This window comes from Drosophila pseudoobscura, chromosome 4, assembly GCF_009870125.1.
Source record: "Drosophila pseudoobscura strain MV-25-SWS-2005 chromosome 4, UCI_Dpse_MV25, whole genome shotgun sequence".
Lineage (NCBI taxonomy): Eukaryota > Metazoa > Arthropoda > Insecta > Diptera > Drosophilidae > Drosophila > Drosophila pseudoobscura.
In genome coordinates this window covers 23,796,794-23,817,364 of record NC_046681.1, presented here as the reverse complement: position 1 = coordinate 23,817,364, position 20,571 = coordinate 23,796,794, and the positions used below count along the sequence as shown (strand labels likewise).

The following is a 20,571-nucleotide window of genomic DNA, read 5'->3' as shown; positions in this document are numbered from 1 at the left end:
GTGCCTTTCAGTCCCTGTATAGAGTGTCCTCCTCATCATCATCATCATCATCGCATTCTCCTTCTTCTAGTCATCATCATTATCATCATTGGGGAGTCCTCCACTTAGTGCGGGTAACCAAGCTTGAAGTTCAATAGAGTTTGAGTTTTAGGCTTAGGCTCTGTTTTTGTTTTTGTGTTTCGGATGTTCTGTTCTGCCTCGAGGGGCTCGAACGAGTCTCATATTGCCTGGTACTTTTAATAAGCCATCAGAATTGAAAAGTTTTCGGCTGGTTAGAGGAAGATACTCACTCATCAGTAGTACATCAGGCGGTAATAAGTGGAGTGGGGGCAAATGAAGAAATTTATCATGTGATTGATGCTGCCATGTGAGGCATTGCCATGCCGGAGATGTGTAAGGAAAGTTATGGTTAATTTCGAATGAAAGGGCGGTATTTTAGCGTACAGTTCCTACGTTTGGTTTGGTACAAAATTGGGTATCTTGTATTTATATGAAATCACACAAATTGCGGTTCCCGTTTTCATAATCCGCAAGATTTCTTACTTTTCGATTTTTTTATTCTTTGTTTTTTTACTTATTTCTTTTTCTTTTGTTTTTTTACTTATTTCTTTTTTTTTGTTTTTTTTACATTTTTTTTCTTGTTTTTTGTATTTCTTGTTTTTTTTTTAGTTTTTTTTTATTTATTTCTCGTTTTTCTTGGTATTTATTTATTATTTATTTATTCTTCATTTATTTATTTTTCTGTATTTTTTTCGCTTTATTTTTTTTTTTTTTATTATTATTTCCTCATTCAATCGTTTGTGAAGACATTTGTGTCCGTTCGCTTATGGGAAATTAGAACATCAAATTCCCTTGCAGAATTCCGGTACTATATGTCAGTCATTTTTTACTTGAGCTTATTATTTTTATCAATCTCCCCGCTCTTAGACCCTTATGCCTTCTCTTTTACTTTGACCCTTCTCTCTCTCTCTCTCTCTCTCTCTCTCTCTCCATGTTTTCCTCCTTTACAGTTTTACACTCCATTTGCTGTCAGCTGAAAAAAAAAGAATAAACCGACTATAAAACAAATGCAACTCTGCATAAGTACCAACGACAAATCGGAGGAAAAAACTAAAAAAAAAAAGAAGAACACACATATAATGTACAAAAAAGAGAGATAGGAGGGAGCAAAGAGCGCAGCGAAAATAACGGTTAATACAGGACGGCAAGGACAACAAGGAGGAGGCAGAGGAGGAGCCAGCAGCCGGTAGGAGGCGGCAGTCAGCAGGCAGCCAAACGACAATGACGACTTGTCAAATATTGACGTATCTCTTGAAAATTGTGCTCCAGCGCGGCTCATCCAATGTAAGCAGCAGGAGCAGTCCCCTCAACCCCCCCTAACCGTACTCTCCATTTGGCCTGACCTATCCTATACTGTCCTGTCCCGGCGTGTCCTGGCAGCGTCAGCAACATCATCAACTGGTGTGCAACACATATGACACTGTTGCAAAAGCGACCGACATTCTCGTACATAAATACATGTACCGTGGTAAACCACTAAAATGAACAAAATCAGAGAACGCCAACCGTACCATAAAGAAAAAAATAAAATTCCGAAGAGTAACAAAAAGTATGGAAACCTTTCACTATTGGTTTCAACTTCTAGATCTTTAGAGCTGCAAATGAAAAAAAATTAGAGGAAAGCTTTCTAATGCAGTTCGCTTATGGAAAAATTTTGAAAAGAAAATAATGGAACAAAGTTTTAAGATAAATCAAAATGATCAGTGAAAGTGAAGAATCATCTAAGCATCTATATCTCAAAAAACTAAATAAAATCTTAATTTAAAATATTTTAAAAACCATTGTGATGATTATTTTGGAGCCCTCCTCCATGGTTATGCCGGAAAATGGAAAATTACTATAATTAATTATAAACAAAATAAAATATATAAATAAATAAATATAATAAATAAATAAATAAATAAATATAATAAATAAATAAATATAATAAATAAATAAATATAATAAATAAATAAATATAATAAATAAATAAATATAATAAATAAATAAATATAATAAATAAATAAATATAATAAATAAATAAATATAATAAATAAATAAATATAATAAATAAATATAATAAATAAATAAATATAATAAATATTTAAAAAATATTTTGAGTGATTATTTTAATTTAAACCACGATCTTTATTTAAATTTGTTGTTGTTGTTGAAAAAGTGTGCTAGAAAAGTGTGTTAGAAAAGTTTAAAACCGAAAAAAGAACAGAACGAACCTCACACGATCCAGTGGGATACTGTTATATAATACTTCAATGATTAAAACGATCGAAACAAGAATCAACAAAAGTGGAAAGTGTGTAGCAGAACCCCTTACTCCCTAAAGGGCTCCTTGACGCACCGTCACATCGTAGTTCTGTGCCTAGAGGAGCCTTTATAATGATGGCGTTTGACACCCTAGAATCTGGTGATGTCTAACAACGACAGTCTCTACTGTACTCCTCGTGTATCATTTGTACGGCTAGCATCGACGTTTTGTGTGTGTGTGTGTGTGTGGGGGGTTACCCCTTTTGTATTTGTTTCAAGTTCTTTTTTCGCTTTCGTTGCACTTTTACTGTCCGATCCGGCTGCTGTCGCTACACCCTTTCCAGCAACCCCCCCACCCCACCGCCCCAACCTGCTGCCCACCCAACTATGGCACTTCATTTGCTGCGCTCAAGTGGATCCACTTTCATTTGTTTGCGTTGGGCAACAAAAAAAAAAGAAAAAAAAGAGAGGCCCTCGCACTCCAGCAATGGATATTTCTTTGCGACCCCCTATGGTCCGCGCGCCTCTGGCCCCTGGCCTCTGCCATTGTGCAGTCGTTGCAGTGCAGTCGAGGAGTAGCTGCTGACAGACAGTAGTCGCCTCAACGGCCGCTGCTGCTGAATCAGCTTTGTTTGCCTTAAGCCTTTGTGCACACATTTTGCGCCTCCGAGGGACTGCGAGGGGCACAGACACAGACTGCCAACTGCATAGTTCATAAAAAAAAGGGGGAAAGATTCACAAAATACACTAAACTGGCAAACACTGAGAGAAATATTTAATTGGTAAATTAAAAGAAGAACCAATCGGGATCCTTAAAGGATCTTTGATTGGAATCGATAAATAATACCTTTCGGGATATATCCATGGTTCCTTATGGATAGTTTTCAAGGACTTTTGATGGGTCTCGATGAAGGAATATGAGAAAATCGAAGACTTGGAATCAAAGGGAAATATCTTGTCTACCAGAAGGCTGAATCTGATCATTTTTATGCCCAAAAAGGTAGAAAACAATTTCCCTTGGGTAGTCAACCCTGGACTGCTCTCGCGCAGAGTGGCTTAGCAGTTAGAGTACTGAAAGAGAGCTCTGTCCCACCCTCACTGCACCTCTAGTTCTATTCCTGAAAGTCTGGAGCAATATTCAAAGATATTTCCTGCAGTGCAAAGGGAGCAACAGAGGCAGCAGAAAAATACAAAAAAATGAGCAGCTATTTGAAGCTGCCTGCCCCGCCTAGAGGTTGTGGCCGTTCGGGGTGAGGCGGTGGCGGCGGCGGCGGCAACCTTCTACGCCCTTTGTGCATTGGCCACACCAAATGCATCATCAATATGGTAGCTTCTGCTTCACATATGACGGACGCCTTCGGGCAAAAAAGAACTGCCATACAACAGTTATCCACACGCATGCAGCTCTATTTGTGGCATCTCCTCCTGCCACTTCTGCCCCCCTCCTGTCCCTGCTCCTGTGCTGTCCTTTACTTTGCTTTGTCTGCGTTTGCATTTGCCTGGGGCGTGTGGCGTGCGCTGTGCACCCAACACCGCCGCCGGGGTGTCTTCACTCTTCGTCGCAAAACGTTTGCCACACGATTTTCAGTTCTGATGCTTCTGATGCATCCTGCTTAGTCAGTCAATGATAGGGCCGGGATAGGACTAGACCCTCCCCTCGCCACAAGGGCGAGGGATGCATAGGGATGCTCCGGCAGCCATTGGCAAAAGTTATTGGCGTTGATATTTTACGATTCTTGTCTACAAGTCATCGACCAAATGTTCTATACATTGCAATTGATGTTGTTTGTGGCTGCGCTCTCTGGGTGTTGGCAGTCATAAAAAAGCAAGAAATGGGAATCATTTATGGCTGTAATGAATAAGGGAGTAGGGAGATTGTAAATGTTGGAGAGAGTCCAGACTGAGGCGCATGAAATGGATTCGGGCTTGAAGAGAACCAAGAAATAGTCTTTATCAGACTAGAAGAAGCAAAAAATTCAATCAATTTTGCCTATGCCTTAATGGAAAGCCTGTATCGAACGTTTTCTCTCTCACAGAGTAGCTTAGCAGGACGAAAATGTAGAAAATATTCAGACTAGAAGGACAAAATTTAAATATGGAATATATTCAATATGGAACCACTGCTTCGAACATTTTCTCTCTCACAGAGTAGCTTAGCAGCAAGAAAAATAGGAAATATCAGACTAGAAGAAGAAAAGTTTATTATAGATTTTTCTAATGCCATTTACAACCCCTGCATCAAAGATTTTTCTCTCTCTCAGAGTAGCTTAGCAGTAAAAAAATTCAGATATATTCTTTATCAGATTAGAAAAAGGAAAACATGCAATACATTTTGCTTATACCATAAGTAACTCCTGCATTACGCGTTTTCTCTCTCACAGAGTAGATTAGCAGGCAGGAAAACACTCAATGGAAGCCCTACATCAAGCACTGTCTCCTGTTTTCCCCAGTTTTAATTGTTCTCTAATCACAGCTAAGCATTTACCTATTCTCTCATTCAGTTCTCATTAAAAACCACTGCCAAGGACTCTCCTGTTAATTTATGGAGCCATTCTCCAACCCCTACTGTACAACTTTTTCATAATCATTCATTCCAGCTGCATTTCCCACATTATTTGCCTCCTTTCATCAACCAAAGAAATAAACAGAGAAAGCGAGAGAGAACGAAAGAAATTCTAAGAAAAACTTGCATCAACTGCAGTTCCAACTGCAATCCGAGAAAGACTATGGCTCTGGACTTCCTCCCCTCCGAAAATTAACAACAAGAACAATAATAATAATAAGAAGGCAAACAAAAACAAACAAACAAACAAACAGGCAAAAGGCAAACTTTGAACCAAATCCTTACAAATGTTTATCTTTTCTTAATCCCGCACTTAACTGTTAGACCCGCATTGGCCGGGCCAAGACGGACCCCTCCCCCCAGGGGGAACATTGTGCAAGAAGCTGGCAAATTGCTTAACGCTTCGAAGGGCAACCTCTTACCATACCCTGCCGCCGCCGTTGCCGCCAAACTCCTTTTCTGGTATTTTCTTAACACAGTTGTGAAAACTTTTTGCGCTAACAATTTTTGCTTTCCCAAAATCCAAAGAATATCAAGGAGGAACACAGGACACTGGAGGCACAAATTTGTGCAACGACAACTTTTATAAGCAGTGGATGGTGGATTTTATAGAAGTGCCCGTCGACCACATCTTACGTTGAGCTTCATTTGCACATCGGCCACAAAAATGTCGGGAAAGTTATCTTCCTTCCACCTTCTTCTGATTCTGATTCACGTTCCTCCATAAGAACTGTATAATTTTCAGTCCTGGCCATAAAACGTAAACTTCTTTGAGCTGTTTAATTGTTTTCAAACTTATTTTTAAGGTTCTTAATGCAATTGAAAAACAAATAAAATATTTGCAATTGTAACCGCCTTTCAACTCATTTTCTGCTAGTGTTATACCCTGTACTTGTAGATTACAACAGGGTGTATTTGTTTTTGTGTCAATGAATTTAATGAATAATTTCAAAATAATTAAAGAAATTAATTAAAGTGGATATGGTTCCTATATCCATTATCTAGTGATAAACCCTTCATTATTATTATTATTTTGTATTCATTATTATTATTTTATATTCATTATTATTATTTTATATTCATTATTATTATTTTATATTCATTATTATTATTTTATATTCATTATTATCATTTTATATTCCTTATTATTATTTTATATTCCTTATTATTATTTTATATTCCTTATTATTATTTTATATTCATTATTATTATTATTTTGTATTCATTATTATTATTTTGTATTCATTATTATTATTTTGTATTCATTATTATTATTTTGTATTAATTATTATTATTTTGTATTAATTATTATTATTTTGTAATCATTACTATTATTTATTCATTATTATTATTATTTATTCATTATTATTATTATCATTTATTCATTATTATTATTATTTATTCACTATTGTTATTCATTATTAAATATTGTTATTATTTATTTATTATTTTTTTGAATTTATTTATTATTTTATTATTATTTATTTTATTTTTCCTCTCTTTATTTCTTTATTCGTTTCTCTGTTTCTTTGCCGCTAGTTTTAGCCCGGTAAACATTAAATCCAATTACGGGGTATCATAACGCCTTAACCCTCCAACCCTCTGCAGGAAGTAGGCAAAGTAGGCGTGGCTCAGCGCGTCTTAATCTTTTGTTGATGCTTGTTTATTTTGCAATTACTTAGGCGTTCTGTTTGCCTCGTCGTCGTCTGCATTGCGGGGCTCTGCGACAACACGGCGATGTCTTCGTCCACCAGCGCCTTTCCTCCTCCATGGCTTTCCCCCACACCTTCTGCTGGCTTTGCCCACTCCTTGATCCACGCCTGCTGCTCGTTGGATGCTCTTTTTTGCGTTTTAAGTGCCCCAGTGCGTTCGTTTTGTTTGCTCTTTTCTTGGGCTGCGCCTGCCAGGCCCCGTGTATGCCCTAGCAAAGGGTACTATGATATTTCTGAAGGACGGGGAAGCCTTTCTGTTCCTTTTAGAATATTCTTGAGGCTATCTGGTACCCATCTATCTTACCCATAAACACCTATTTCATATCCCAGTAGTTGATCGATCTGCTAGGGCATCTAAGGCTTCGACTAGCCTTTCCTTTTTGGTGCCGCAACGCGTCGCATCGCTGTTCTTGTTGTTGTTTTTGCTGGGTAAAAGTTGTTTGCCTAATTTCATGCTTTAGTTATTCCCAAAAGGTGTCCTCGTCCCGTGTATAAGTGATGCTCAGCGAATCTGATTTGCGGAGAGTCATTTGCAAGGCATTCGTTGGGGCTCTTGGGGTTTGAAAGGGGGCATTCAGACTGGGATTTGGATGGATTTGTGTGGATGGAAGCGCGGTCACTAGAGAGTATCAATAATTTCTTATAAATGTACTCCAAACGATTGAGGAACGGACTAAGAAGGACATTGATTGAAAAGTCGATCTTTTTTATAACAAATTTAGAATATAATTCTCTGACTTGGAGTGGACCTTTGATATAGTCTATCCCATGTGGAAATACATACAAAATATCCAGAGAACACGGAGATCACGGAAAGAATCAATTGCCTGTGTCATGCCCAAGCCATGCATCTTGTTTTCTGTTTCTAGTGTTGGCTTCTGGGGACCGACTCACCATTAATTTCCTTTAAGAAACCCAACAGTCAGTCTTCCAAAACACTTCCAATCCCTGCCTCATTGGTGGGACCTTTTTTCAATAAATCATAAATTGGAACTACAATATTGTTATCCAAGGCCCCACCCTCATGAAATTCACAATTAAACGGTCATTAATCACACGATTGTTGGGAGGGGATGACGACGATGATAATGATGATGATGTTTGATGAACAATTGCAGAAATCATTTCATGTGAAACTTTTGGCCCAGAGAATGGAAAGGAAGGAGCAAGGGAATGATGAGCGTGTGCGAGGGAACAAAACACTCAAAACTATTTGCCAAAGCTTTAATCGGAAACGGAAACAGGCTGACTGTTAGGCAGGCAGTCAACCAGTTGACAGTCGATCGATGGATGAGGTTAGCTCTTGGATGGAAAAGGGCACCAACCAACCAGTGGGTGGGGGGGGAGGGGAGGGGGGAGGCTGTTCAAGCGTCGCACAATCAAAGCGGAAGTCATTTTCGTACGTTAATTGACAAGGACCCAGGGGGAAGGACGAGGAGCACAACCATGGCCGAGACGACGTTGATGGTGTCGCTGACTGTCTCCTTGTCTATCAATCAGTCAACCAACTTTCCGCCCACCCGAGAGCCTCCCCCGCTCCCCAGCCAGTGCCGAGTCCCAGCCGCCCCCCTTTCAGTGCTCGTATTTGTTATGGGGAATAGTTTTAGCATTGTTCCAAAAGGATTTTCCCGTTGGTTTGGTTTTAAATGGAAAGCTTAATGAACAGGGACTGAGAGCGCGTGGCTGGCGGATAACCTCAGGACCTGCTCCTTCTGCTCCTGCTGTGGGTGTAATAATTGTGACTGATTTTTGGGATTTGTGGTCTTTTGCCTGATTGAAGTTTTGTGCGGGGGGCAGAGAGAGAGAGAGAGAGAGCATTTGTTGTGGTTGATGGCAGCCCAAAGACGATCCTTTGGGAGAGGACGGTGTGTGGCCACGAAATTGAATAAAGCTGTTGGAGCTGTTTCTTTGGAATAGGAAACTTTATTTGTATTTTCAAAATGCAAAGAGGCAAAGCTGCTCTGAAGGATCCCCCAACTTAGGGATGGGGCGGTATACCTGCAGGATCTAGAGACTATAGAATAGTAATGAAGACACATTTTTAAGGGAATTTTAATTTTAAGAGCACTAATTCAGTCTATTGTTCTTCGCTTGAACCTTTTACTTATCGATTTCTCTTTTCTTTTGCAGGTATGTTTATAAAAATTGCAAGAAATCATGTATTAGGGGTCTTTTTGTTGAAACAAAGTACAAAAATAATGCCTCAGGCTGAGACTCTCTCACAGAGTAGCTTAGCAGTAAAAGGTGAGTTAAAAATATAACCAGAGAACGCGCACAATATGTGCCCCATACTACGTCGACTGGTTTATAATGGTCCAGAAATTTATTTTTGTACAGTCTTTACAATTTTCAATACATTTTTCCTGCTTTGACTGCGGCTTTTGATATTTTAAGAGGCTCCTAGGTCCTAGCAGTGAAAAGAAAAATGAATTCAAAATAAAATAAAATTAAAAATGTATTAAATCTGGTCAGAATGGATCCCATTTTGATCATAATAAGTTGGAAAACGCCGAGGGGGCATTGTGAGAATCAATTAAATATATGCAAGAGGTCTATCAAAAATATAACATTCAAATGGTAATTTTAAAATATATCATTCCATTAATTACTGGAGAAAGAGGTCTATTATTCTATCTCAAAGAAGGTGAATCTACGAATCTAATGGGGTTACTATTTTAGGGTTTCCGTCATTAACTTTACTGACATATAGTATATATTTGATCTCCTTTTACTCCTTTGATATCACTTATCATTCAAGAGTCCAAATATGAGTAATCCATGCCATCGAATAATCCTTTCCCTGCCACCAATCGAGTGCACTGCACCACACGACCTACTTTGGACCCCTTGCCCGACATCAAATGCATTTTAAACTACAATCAAAAAAGGAAAAAGATACAGATACAGATACGAATACGAATACGTTACATAAACGGAATCGATAGAGCACTAAAGGAACAGCAAAGAAACAGCAACTGGGGCGACATATTGCTTTTAGTTTCCACAGTCCTTCGGTCCCCGGTTCCCGGTTCCCCGAAATCGTCAGCATTTTGTTGCATTCTGCTCCCAAAACCCGGAGCATCATCATCATTGTCCTCATCTTCTTCATTCGTCAATGAGGGTAATGCGGAATGTGATTGAGGGATGGTTGATGGTGGTTTCTGGCGTCCAACAGATCTATGCGATTGTTGCTTTTGATGGAAGGATATTAAGACTTTTCGATTGTGTTTGTAACGAAGGGGAAAACGAAAGCCACTTAGGGAGCTTTATCCGTGATATTCAAAAAGGGGAACAAAAATTGGGACGCACCAAAGGCTCTTCTGAACATTTTAGAAGTAGTTTAGAAGAAGTTTGCGGCGAAGGAGACCTCCATCGCCAAAGACTGTGTATTTTGTTGTTGGGTTTTTGGGACCGAAAAGTAAGTCCCTTAGAATGAAAATTTATATGAAATTTGTTTCCGATTCAATATCTTGGTACTATTTATAAGGTTTAAAAATTGAAAAAAGTGAAGTGAAACTGAAGAATCGAAGGGCACCAGAAAATTAAAAATATCGATGACAAAAATTTACTAAAATGGAAAACACAAAAGTAAGGGAAAACTTAAGCATTGCTGATTCGAATTCGAAAGGTATTTATGGTCTGGTGACGATCTTTATAATGATATAGAGAGATTTAGAGAGATCTAGAGAGATAAAGAGCGATATAGAGATATAGAGAGATATATAGAGAGATATATAGAGAGATATATAGAGAGTTATATAGAGAGATGTATAGAGAGATATATAGAGTGATATATAGAGTGATATATAGAGAGATATATAGAGATTTATATAGAGAGATGTATAGAGAGATATATAGAGAGATATATAGAGAGATATATAGAGAGATATATAGAGAGATATATAGAGAGTTATATAGAGAGATGTAGAGAGATAGATAGAAATATATAGGGATCTATATAGAGGATCTAGAGGGATCCTAGAGGGATATAGAGAGGTATAAAGATCTTATAGAGCATTCCGAATTCGTTTTTCCCTTTTCTTGTAGTTTTTCTTTATTTAACGAGTACTGCTGGCTGGCTGCTGGCTGCGGCATGCATGCTGCATGCGGCATGCGGCATGCTGCGCTGTGCTGTGCAACACAATTGAATTCTCCATTCGATGGATGCCCCAGTTCGCTTTCTAGTGCCGCTGCCGCTGATGCCGATGCCGATGTTGATGCTGATGAAGCTGACATAAAACAATGCACTGGACGATTTTACGAATGTGCGGTGCGCTTTGCAAATAAATGATTCTCGTGGGCGGAGATCTCTGTGTGTGTGTTTTATTTTATGTGCCATTTCTCTTGTCCATCTCTTTTTAAACCAAACTGACAGCAAGCCAGCTCCATTTCCATTTCCATTTTCAAACCCTTTTGAACTACAAAATATTCACTAATTTGACGAAAATTGGTTCCAACTGCGTGCGTGGCTGTCAAATGAATGGTTGAGTTTTTTTCCCGCCTCTTTGTTTTCCTCTGATTTTAAATTGCAGCAACGGAAATCGATTCAAATTCGCGGTTCCCTTAACCATTTCCCTTTTTGTTTTGCTAATAGCTTTATTATTTATTTATTTTGTTTTCATTTTCCAATATTCAAATTTGTGAATTCAGTTAATTAAATGCATGGCTATTTCCGTGGTCGTGGCCTAATAATTGCATTCAAATGTTTTCATTAGTAAATGTTGATGAATATATTTTTAAGGGCATCAAACTGGGACGTACAGAGACGCTTAATAGACGAGGTTTAACATAAGTAACATAACATAAGTAAATGTGCTATATCTTTGGAACTATGAATCCGGCACGATCTAATTGACATCCTACTTATTCTGCCCATTCGTTACAATATTATTATACATTGTTATCGGAACAATTCGAATTTTTGTTGTATTTATTTGAACTAGTTCCGGATTGAGTACCGGTAGTCAGTGGAGAACTAGTTACTGGCGATCTACCGGTCTCTAGTTCTGAACTAGCTCCTGAGCAACTAGCTACTGGTAATCGAAGGGGAATCGAAGGGATATCGAAGGGAATCGAAGGGATATCGAAGGGGAATCTAAGGAGTATCTAAGCAGTATCTAAGGAGTGTCTAAGGAGTATCTTAGGAGAATCTAAGGAGTATCTTCGGAGTATCTTCGGAGTATCTTAAAAGTATCTAAGGAGTATCTTAGGAGAATTTAAGGAGAATCTAAGAGGAATTTAAGGAAAATCTATGGAGAATCTAAGGGGAATCGAAGGATAATCGAAGAAGACTTGAAGGGGAATCGGGAATCGAAACAGAATCGATCGGGTACCAGGGTGGTTTCCGTCCTAGAACATGCCTTTGTTAAATTCTCCGCTGAAATACATTCTACATACCTGGTAGCTTGTGCAGCACCGGTTCTAAAAGACCTACTAGAAGTCAGTAGGACGAGATATACACCCTTCTAGGGCACATTGATGTGCATTATAGACATGAGTGCACCAAGAACTGTGGAATTCAATGAATTATTAAAATCCCTCCCTCTTAAATAGTGGTTCTAAAATCAAAAACAAAATGCCACAATGCCTCTGTAATATGAGGCATATCTTAAAAAAATAAAATATAAATAACGCACCTGTCATAATATTGACAGTAGCAGTCCAATCCACTTCCACAATTTCCCAATTTTCTAACCAAAATAATTATCCCAAGAAAGCCTTAAACTGCATAAAGCTCTGCTTATCTGGAATCGGAAAACGTGTATCATCATTTCATCGGACCGTCCATTTGTATTAGTCCTTAATTTATATGTTAATTAAATGCCATCTGTGTGGTGGGTGGTGGGTGGTGGGTGTTGGCTGATGGCTGTCTGCTGTTGTGGCAGTTTTGTTAATTATTTTTCCCACACACGAACACCCACACCCACACTCCTCATGGAGCTAGTTGGATTCCTTGTAATTATTCTTTATTAAATGCGTTCGCAGCAGAAGGAAAATAATTAAAAAGAGAAGAAGGTTTTCTTTCTCTCGCTGGTGGGTGCTTATTTGTAATTATTGGCAGGCCGAGACCGAGACCGAATTAATTGAGTAATTCGAATGGCCTTGGAATTGTTTGTTGCTGTATTATTACTATGTGTATCCTTGGCTCTGTTTCCCCGCTACAAATTGCTGTACATTTATAACACTTTCCGTTGTATCTCGAAAGTTAATCGCACTTCAGTCAATCTTTGTTTAATCAAATGGCGGTTCGAATGGTGTGGCTTCTTTGCCTGGCGCTGGCCATTAGTTGCTATTATTATGCTCATTACACTAAATGATGGCTAATTTCTTTGCCACACTCTAAAATGGTTGCTTGAGGCCCAGGCCGGGCCTTGGGTGTTTGGCAAATTGCCGGTCATTAGGAATCGAATGAGGGCTCCCCCTGCCCCTCCACACCACACCAGAGATACCTTGTATCTTTTGTTGTTGGCAGTAACTGAAGCTATTAACTCGTGTTCTGTGGTCAATAAATATTGATTCCCCATTTGCTGGGGATATAAAACACCAGGAGTTGGTATTTTGTGGTCTATATTGATCGGGAAAAATTTCCAAAATACACTTCAAGAGGCGAAGCACCTTTAAAACTTACTCGTTGTTGAAATATCAGTCAAAATGGTATTCCATTTGATTTTGTTGTTTTACTGAAAGTCGACGTGTTAACATTACAAATATTTAGTGCTCAAAAAATTTTTCAGTAATTGTCGTTTGAAAAACAATTAAAAATTATAAGGTTACTTAAAAATTCCAAACAAATTCAAAGAAGTTAAGTATGTCTCTCAGATACATCTCTTGGGTCACATTTGTCAGATTTTATATATAGTATATCAGCGGTGGACATTTTCTTGCCAGCAACTGCTTCCATCGAGGAATATTGATGGTCGACACGCAATGCCTGAGAATTTCAATAACAACATGCATGTCGTGTTAATGAAGGGGCAGATTTGCCTGTCCACTGTTGATATATTTTGTATGTGTCGGATACTAATATTATTCTCAGTGTATTTTGGTCTGCTTGCTGTTAAAGAATTTACTTCGATTCTTCCCTTGCCTTTTCCTTTGCCTTTGCGATCTACCGTTGGTTGTCGTCCACTGCCTGTCGCATTGCTGTGCATGATTGTTCTTGCTCGCCGCCTGTCCCATTGCTGCGTCGGCAGAGAGTGCGTCGGCAGAGAGACCCGACTCGCTCAGAGAGGATCAACAGCGACAAGAAGAAGAGAACGCGCGTTGAGCGTGGGTGTGGGTTAGAAAGAGAAAGAGCGACACATTAGTTGATTGTCTTTGAGGGAGGGTTTGGCTATGCTCTGAGAATAGATGAGTTATTGGAATCTGCCCACAACACAATTTACGCGGAGGAATTGACTGTTTGCAATGAAAACAGATCTGAATCCGAAAGGAAACTCGACATTAGTAGATTTTTGTTTAGCTTCTTAGTTAGTCAACAGTATAAGCCACAGTTTTCGGTATAGTTTAATGCTTTTTGAAATTTTTTTTAAAGAAATTAGCATTGAATTGCTATCTATGGAATACAATTATTCAAATTAAAGCGACTTAAGGAGAGAAAATTTCAAAATTGTGGTATTTTATGGTATGCTCTGGGAATAGGGTATGACAAAGCAGTAAGACTCTCAAAAAGGATAAGCGTAGTTTGGGAATGGCTGTAGGCCATGGTAGAGAGTCATCCAACTTCCCTGGGTAGAATAATCACAAATGGTGCTACAATGATGTACATCAGATCCAAATAGATCGTTAAAATCTTGGGCCAAAGCTTCGTTTGTCTAAGAACGATTCTACCTTACAGGAAATACCTTTTGCTACGATTTTTGGTCGTTCAATTGAAATTACTGGTAAGCATGGCCCCACGAAACTTATCGCTTAAATTGTGTACTTGTTTTACGCTGATCTGCGCTCTTCTGCTCATATACCGTTTGAATCTTGAGTGAGTAATGTATGCATTTAGCTCCTACGTAGACCCAAACGAATTGATCTCCCAGGGTATATGAGGTATGGCAGACCCTCTCAACGCGAACGTACGTGGAGATCCCACAACATCTTGAGAGGAAGGTGCAAGAATATGTGGATCACCAGGAGCAGGAGAAGCCAAAGGAGGAAGAGAAGATAGAAAAGGGAGAGAAACTCGAAAAGGAAGAGAAAATCTACGATGAGCCATCCTCTGGCCTCCCCTGGTTCTTCAAGAAGGGCAAATACTATCCCCCACCGTCAAGGGCCCATAGTAATCACAGCCTACAGAAGCAGAGGGATGCACCCAAGCTGCTGCCGCATCAGGACCCACATAAGGATCGCATTGTCAACCAGCTGATGTACGTGCCCCACGACTACGCGAAGATCAAAGCCAGCGGCAGGCTGAAAACCATTCTCCTCTACAACGGACGGCGGACGTGGAATGTGAAGAAGGGCCGCGATCTGTTCCTGAAAGACAAGTGCCCGGTGGATACGTGCGAAGTAACCGACGATATGGGCCTAGCCCATACAGCCGACATGATCCTCTACAAGAACCTCTACGTCCCCACGAAAAAACTCAGTTCCGCGCGTGAGATCCGTGCCAAAAACACCAAGCAAATCAAGATGCTCTACTTTCTCGAGTCTCCCGTTTACACACAGAACACAAAGGTGCCCACCGGCATCAACTGGACGGCCACCTACAGGTGACGCTTCCATTAGTCAATCTCTGCCTTCAGTCATAGACTTAAGCCATTGTTTCTTTGTCCCCAGACGCGACAGCACCATCGTGACGCCCTACTCGAAGTGGGTCTACTTCGACGCCAAGGTCCAGCAGAAGAAGCAGGACCGGAACTATGCGGCGAACAGAACCAGGAAGGTGGCCTGGTTCGTGTCCAATTGCAATACCGAAAATGGCAGATTCAAATATGCCCTGGAGCTGCAAAAGTACATCGAGGTAGATGCTCTCCCCTCCTCGCTTGCCCCCCAAAACTCATCTGGTTTTCCTTTACTCCAACAGGTGGACATTTATGGCTTCTGTGGCAAGCTGAAGTGCGATCGTTTCGATCCAGAAAAATGCTTCAAGCTACTGGAAAACAATTACAAGTTCTACCTGGCCTTCGAGAACTCCAACTGCAGGGACTACATCACGGAGAAATACCATCAGAATGCCCTGAATCGAGGGGTGCTGCCCATTGTGATGGGTGCCCGGCCCGGGGACTACAAGGACCTGGCGCCGCTTAACTCCTACATACACGTGGATGACTTTGCCTCGCCGAAAGAGTTGGCCGATTACCTGAAAGTGCTCGATGATGACGACGATCTGTACAACTCGTTTTTCCAGTGGAAGGGCACGGGGGAGTTCATCAACACGCACTTCTGGTGCCGCGTCTGTGCCATGCTGCACAACGAGGAGCAGCTCCGAGAGCCGCACTTTTACAGCGACTACAACCATTGGTGGCGTGGCCCGGGGGTTTGCTCTCCCTTCTCCTGGCGGAGCAAGACTTTATTTGAGTTTTATTAAAGTAGAAGCAGGCTCAAAAGAGTGTTCACACCACGACAGATCAGTGTTGCATACTAGTTAAGTGTAGAACTGAGCAGAGCACCTTAGACAGGGGACTGTCAGAAGGACTGGGGGGCCCCAGGAACAATCACCACTGCCGCTTTCCAGGTCTTCGGATCCACTAGGGTTTCGTCGCTGAGCACCTTAGACAGGGGTTGTCAGAAGGACTGGGGGGCCCCAGGAGAACCATCACCGCTGCCGCTTTCCAGGTCTTCGGATCCACTAGGGTTTCGTCGCTGAGCACCTTAGACAGGGGACTGTCAGAAGGACTGGGGGGCCCCAGGAACCATCACCGCTGCCGCTTTCCAGGTCTTCGGATCCACTAGGGTTTCGTCGCTGATTCTGGCATACAGCATCCGACGCTTATGGTCCTAGAGGGCTGCTACACGGGGCACCTGTCCTCCTCCTCCTGGCCAAACCGCCTGAGGTAGCTACTGAAGGTAGAAATCCACCTGGCTCTGCCTTCTTTCCAGCGCCATAGGGTCTGAATGACACCTTTCAAATGGATTTTTCTAGTGATATTAACAGCGTGTACTTTTCTACTCGTATTTCCTCAGACCAGAGAATGCCATGGAATACATTTTCTTCGTTCAAATACATTTCATTTCATTGTTAAACCACAAGTCGACGTGTTAGTATCAAAATTGCTTAGTAATTCTTTTTTACATTAGTGAATATTGCGCCGAAAACAGTGTTTCAAAAGGAATGTCCCCGAGAATAAACGAGTGTACAAAGGACTAGTGTTGTCTTCCACCATGCGAATATCGTACAAGAAGTGTATTTTTTTCACACTCATCTGCGCATTTCTGCTTACGTTTTGTTTGAACGCCAAGTGAGTAAACGACTGTCGCTATTAGCCAACACACACAAACCAATTGTGGCCCCCACCCCCAGGAAAGATGAGGGAGAGGTCCAGCTGAAGAAGAAGGTCGTGAGCGGGGAGGCGAATCGCGATACTAGGCGCAGGCAGAAGCCGTCCTCGAACAAGCCCTGGTACATGAAGGATGGCGCTTTGTATCCCCAGCCGCATAGGGCCCCCGGCAGTCGGCTGGAAAGCTACCCGTTCGTTCCCAGGTTTATACCGGACCAGCTGCCCCTCAACGACCGCATTGTCAGCCAGCTGATGTACGTGCCCCACAACTACACGGAGATCAAGGCCAGCGGCAAGCTGAAAACCCTTCTCACCTTTAACGGTCAGGGGAGGCGGAAGTGGACTGTGATGAAGGGCCGCCATGTCTTCCTGAAGCACAAGTGTCCGGTGGATACATGCGAGATAACCGACGATATTTTTACGGCCAGCACTGCCGACATGATCCTCTATTTGGACCTGCCCAGGGAAACGAAAAAACAAAGCAAAAATCCCAAGCAGGTCAGCCTGCTGTACTCCATGGCCAACTATGTGTCCGTGCCCGACGCCATCAACTGGACGGCCAGCTACAGGTGACGCTTCCCGCCGTCCATCCTTGCCGCCCAATATTTGAGTATTCCTTTTGTTCTCAGGCGCGACAGCACCATCGTGACGCCCTACGTAAAGTGGGTGTACTACGACCCTAGCGTCCAGCAGAAGACCCAGGACCGGAACTATGCGGCGAACAAAACCAAGAAGGTGGCCTGGTTCGTGTCCAATTGCAATACCGAAAATGGCAGATTCAAATATGCCCTGGAGCTGCAAAAGTACATCGAGGTACATCATGCGCCCCCCACGCCCACGCTTGCACCCCAAAACTGATCCAATTTTCGTTTATGCCAACAGGTGGACATCTATGGGGTCTGTGGCAGGTTGAAATGCTCGCAATCGACGCCAAATAAATGCTACAAGCTGCTCGAAAACGATTACAAGTTCTACCTGGCCTTCGAGAACGCCAACTGCAAGGACTTCATCTCGGAGAAGTACGTTGTGTATGGCCTGGACCGCGGGGTGCTGCCCATTGTGATGGGTGCCCGGCCGGCAGACTTCCAGGAACTCGCGCCGCGAAACTCCTACATACACGTGGAGGAGTATTCGTCGCCCAAGGAGCTGGCCGATTACCTGAATGTGCTCGACAAGGACGACGATCTGTACAACTCGTACTTCATGTGGCGGGGCACGGGGGAGTTCATCAACACGCACTTCTGGTGCCGCGCCTGTGCCATGCTGCACAACGAGGATGAGCTCCAAATGTCGCACAAGACCAGGCTCCAACAGCGTGGCATTGGCATGTGCACCCAAGGCTTGTGGAAGAGAATAACTCGTAAAAGGTTCTTTCCCGATTCTCCCTACAAACGTAACATAAAATAGATATTTCAAGCCTCTTAACCTGATTTTTCTCCTGCTGCTGCTCCAGGCCTGGCCTCTGGTCTCTGGTCTCTGGCTTTTTATCAAAATTTGTCACGCACCGAGTATCCTTTGGGGTTGGGGGTTTTCGGGTTGAATGGATTAATAGATGGAAAAGATTTTCATTTGGAAAATGTTTTCGACATGAGTCGCATGAATGACAACGAAAGCATTGTGGCTGGTGGGTGGTTTGGGTGGTTTGGGCACTGAAGTGGCATGTTGTCTGGGCTCAAGGGGCACGTGTGGCAGATAATACCTGCAAGAATTGCATTACTTTTACTTTCCTTCGTCTACTTTTGGCTTGGCCGGGGGCTTAAGTAGTTTATTTCTTGGTTTTATTTTGTTTTGTTTGGTCCACAAATGCCACGAAAAGTCGCAGACATCATTTAGGGGATTTATAATGAATGTTTGGCCTTTGACAGACGCTTATTGAATTGGAGTCCAGTAAGGGCGTCTTTTTGTGTTACTTTATTAATAGTTATTGATCGATTTAGTATTTATTGGGATTTTCTACACCTTAAAGGCACTTCTGGGAGGCTTTCTTTGAGCTATACAAATTTTTAGATGGGTTTAAATAGTGGGTTTAATTCTACTGTGGCCAGACTGAGCAATACCCGTGTTCCTAAGGGAACAACCCACCTAAGAGAAGGGTTTTTGAAGCCTGTAGAGGCTTGAGGGGAGGATGAATCGTCGCGGAAGTGCTTATGAGTTTTGAAAATCTTCGATAATCGATGTGTTTTTGGCCCAGGCAAGTGGTGCCATTGCAGTCCTCTTGTTGCCATCGCCGCTCCGCCCAGACATCTCCCTGCCCTTGAGTGGATCAGGCAGTTTCAGATGAGATGCTCCCGGGTTTCGTGGGCCCCAGGTTCATCATATTTCCTGTATCTCTGCCTCTGTTGCGACTCAATGGCCTGTGAGTATTCCCACTAACAGTTTGCTGTCCTACCGTGCCAGGTTCTTTGTGAATTTGGACATGGTTTTCGATTTTCTGCGGTTCGAGATACTCTCCTCCACCCGCTTTTGGTCTGTGATCTGGCCTGTTTCTCTGGATCGCTTGTGGAGTTCAAATGTTTCAAAAACGTTTCATTTTGTGTGGCCTGTGCTCACGCTATAGTCGAAAAATTCAAAACCACCAACGCTTGGCAAAGGTCAGTACCAAAAAAATCTGTAGTCCCCCAGAAAAGACATCTATCGATTAAAGCAGATCAAGTGACACCCAGCCACACAGGCATATGCTCTCCCTTTAAACTGATAAGAAGACCCCCCCACCCCACACACTCCCCCACTCCTCCCTGGCACTGCCACTTGCATTGATCTCCATTCGATTTCCCATCTGTTGCTGTTGTTTTTTCGAACTTAAATGCCAACAAACTGAACAATCGATTCGAAATGGGTCTTATCAAATTTCGAAAATACCCCGAGGAAGCTCTCGCTCTTTTCTACTCTCTCTCTCTCTCTGTCGGCATCTCTCTATCTCGCGAGCTGTGTGCGTGTGTGTGTGTGTGTGCCCTGCCGCCTCTTAATTCGATCGCCGATCAGGGGCATTATCACCGATCAGCGAGTACTGTTTTCTGTGTGTCGGCCTCGGTCGAAAGTAATTTTCATTGATTTGATTTAATTTTTTGTGTTTGTTTTTTGTTTTCCCTTCGGCTGTGTCTGTTTTTTTTTTTTTTAGTTTGTCAGAGTCTGTTGTCTTGATAACGTTGCTGATCGTCTCTCTAATTCTATATACTATATATATATATAATTCTGTGTCTTTTTCGTCTGCGTTAATCGTCTTATAATTTTGGCAAAATTATTCCTTTTTTTTTTAAGTAAATGTGCAACAAAAATTCTGAATCGAGTATCGTAATTGTCGTGGTCGTTTTCGCAAAAGTTTTTCAAACAAATAAATCCTACGCTTATGTCATTACGTCTCGTAGCGTGTAACGTAACGTAACGTCTCAAGAAAAACCGTCAAAAGAAAAAATAATATATATATATATAAACCAAGTGATTGTTTCGCTTTATTTGTGGGTTCTGTGGTCTCTATTATCGATATCAAAACTTCCATTAACTCAATCTCTCTCTCTATCTGTGTGTGTGTCCTTTATATACATGAGTCTTATGTGAGTACATC

The 20,571-nt window shown here is 41.6% G+C and overlaps 2 protein-coding genes across 2 annotated transcripts; both read left to right on the top strand.

The window, feature by feature from the left end:
- Nucleotides 1–13,257: 13,257 nt before the first annotated feature.
- On the top strand, nucleotides 13,258–16,137 carry LOC6903002 (glycoprotein 3-alpha-L-fucosyltransferase A-like). Its single transcript, XM_002132688.3, has 5 exons — nucleotides 13,258–13,385; nucleotides 14,417–14,554; nucleotides 14,610–15,281; nucleotides 15,349–15,532; nucleotides 15,596–16,137. The coding sequence occupies exons 2-5, from the start codon at nucleotides 14,469–14,471 to the stop codon at nucleotides 16,097–16,099; spliced, it is 1,446 nt and encodes a 481-aa protein (XP_002132724.2). The 5' UTR covers nucleotides 13,258–13,385; nucleotides 14,417–14,468; the 3' UTR covers nucleotides 16,100–16,137.
- Nucleotides 16,138–16,740: 603 nt separating this feature from the next.
- LOC6903001 (glycoprotein 3-alpha-L-fucosyltransferase A-like) lies at nucleotides 16,741–18,434 on the top strand. The gene is made up of 4 exons (XM_002132687.3): nucleotides 16,741–16,970; nucleotides 17,033–17,578; nucleotides 17,639–17,822; nucleotides 17,892–18,434. The coding sequence occupies exons 1-4, from the start codon at nucleotides 16,894–16,896 to the stop codon at nucleotides 18,414–18,416; spliced, it is 1,332 nt and encodes a 443-aa protein (XP_002132723.3). The 5' UTR covers nucleotides 16,741–16,893; the 3' UTR covers nucleotides 18,417–18,434.
- The last annotated feature ends 2,137 nt before the right edge of the window (nucleotides 18,435–20,571 follow it).

Excerpts from the sequence above, each read along its gene's own strand:
- LOC6903002 (XM_002132688.3), top strand. The coding sequence starts at position 14,469 with ATGGCCCCACGAAACTTATCGCTTAAATTGTGTACTTGTTTTACGCTG. Across the intron at positions 15,282-15,348 it reads AACTGGACGGCCACCTACAG|ACGCGACAGCACCATCGTGA; the intron begins GTGACGCTTCCA and ends CTTTGTCCCCAG. Across the intron at positions 15,533-15,595 it reads AGCTGCAAAAGTACATCGAG|GTGGACATTTATGGCTTCTG; the intron begins GTAGATGCTCTC and ends TTACTCCAACAG.
- LOC6903001 (XM_002132687.3), top strand. The coding sequence starts at position 16,894 with ATGCGAATATCGTACAAGAAGTGTATTTTTTTCACACTCATCTGCGCA. Across the intron at positions 16,971-17,032 it reads ACGTTTTGTTTGAACGCCAA|GAAAGATGAGGGAGAGGTCC; the intron begins GTGAGTAAACGA and ends CCCCACCCCCAG. Across the intron at positions 17,823-17,891 it reads AGCTGCAAAAGTACATCGAG|GTGGACATCTATGGGGTCTG; the intron begins GTACATCATGCG and ends TTATGCCAACAG.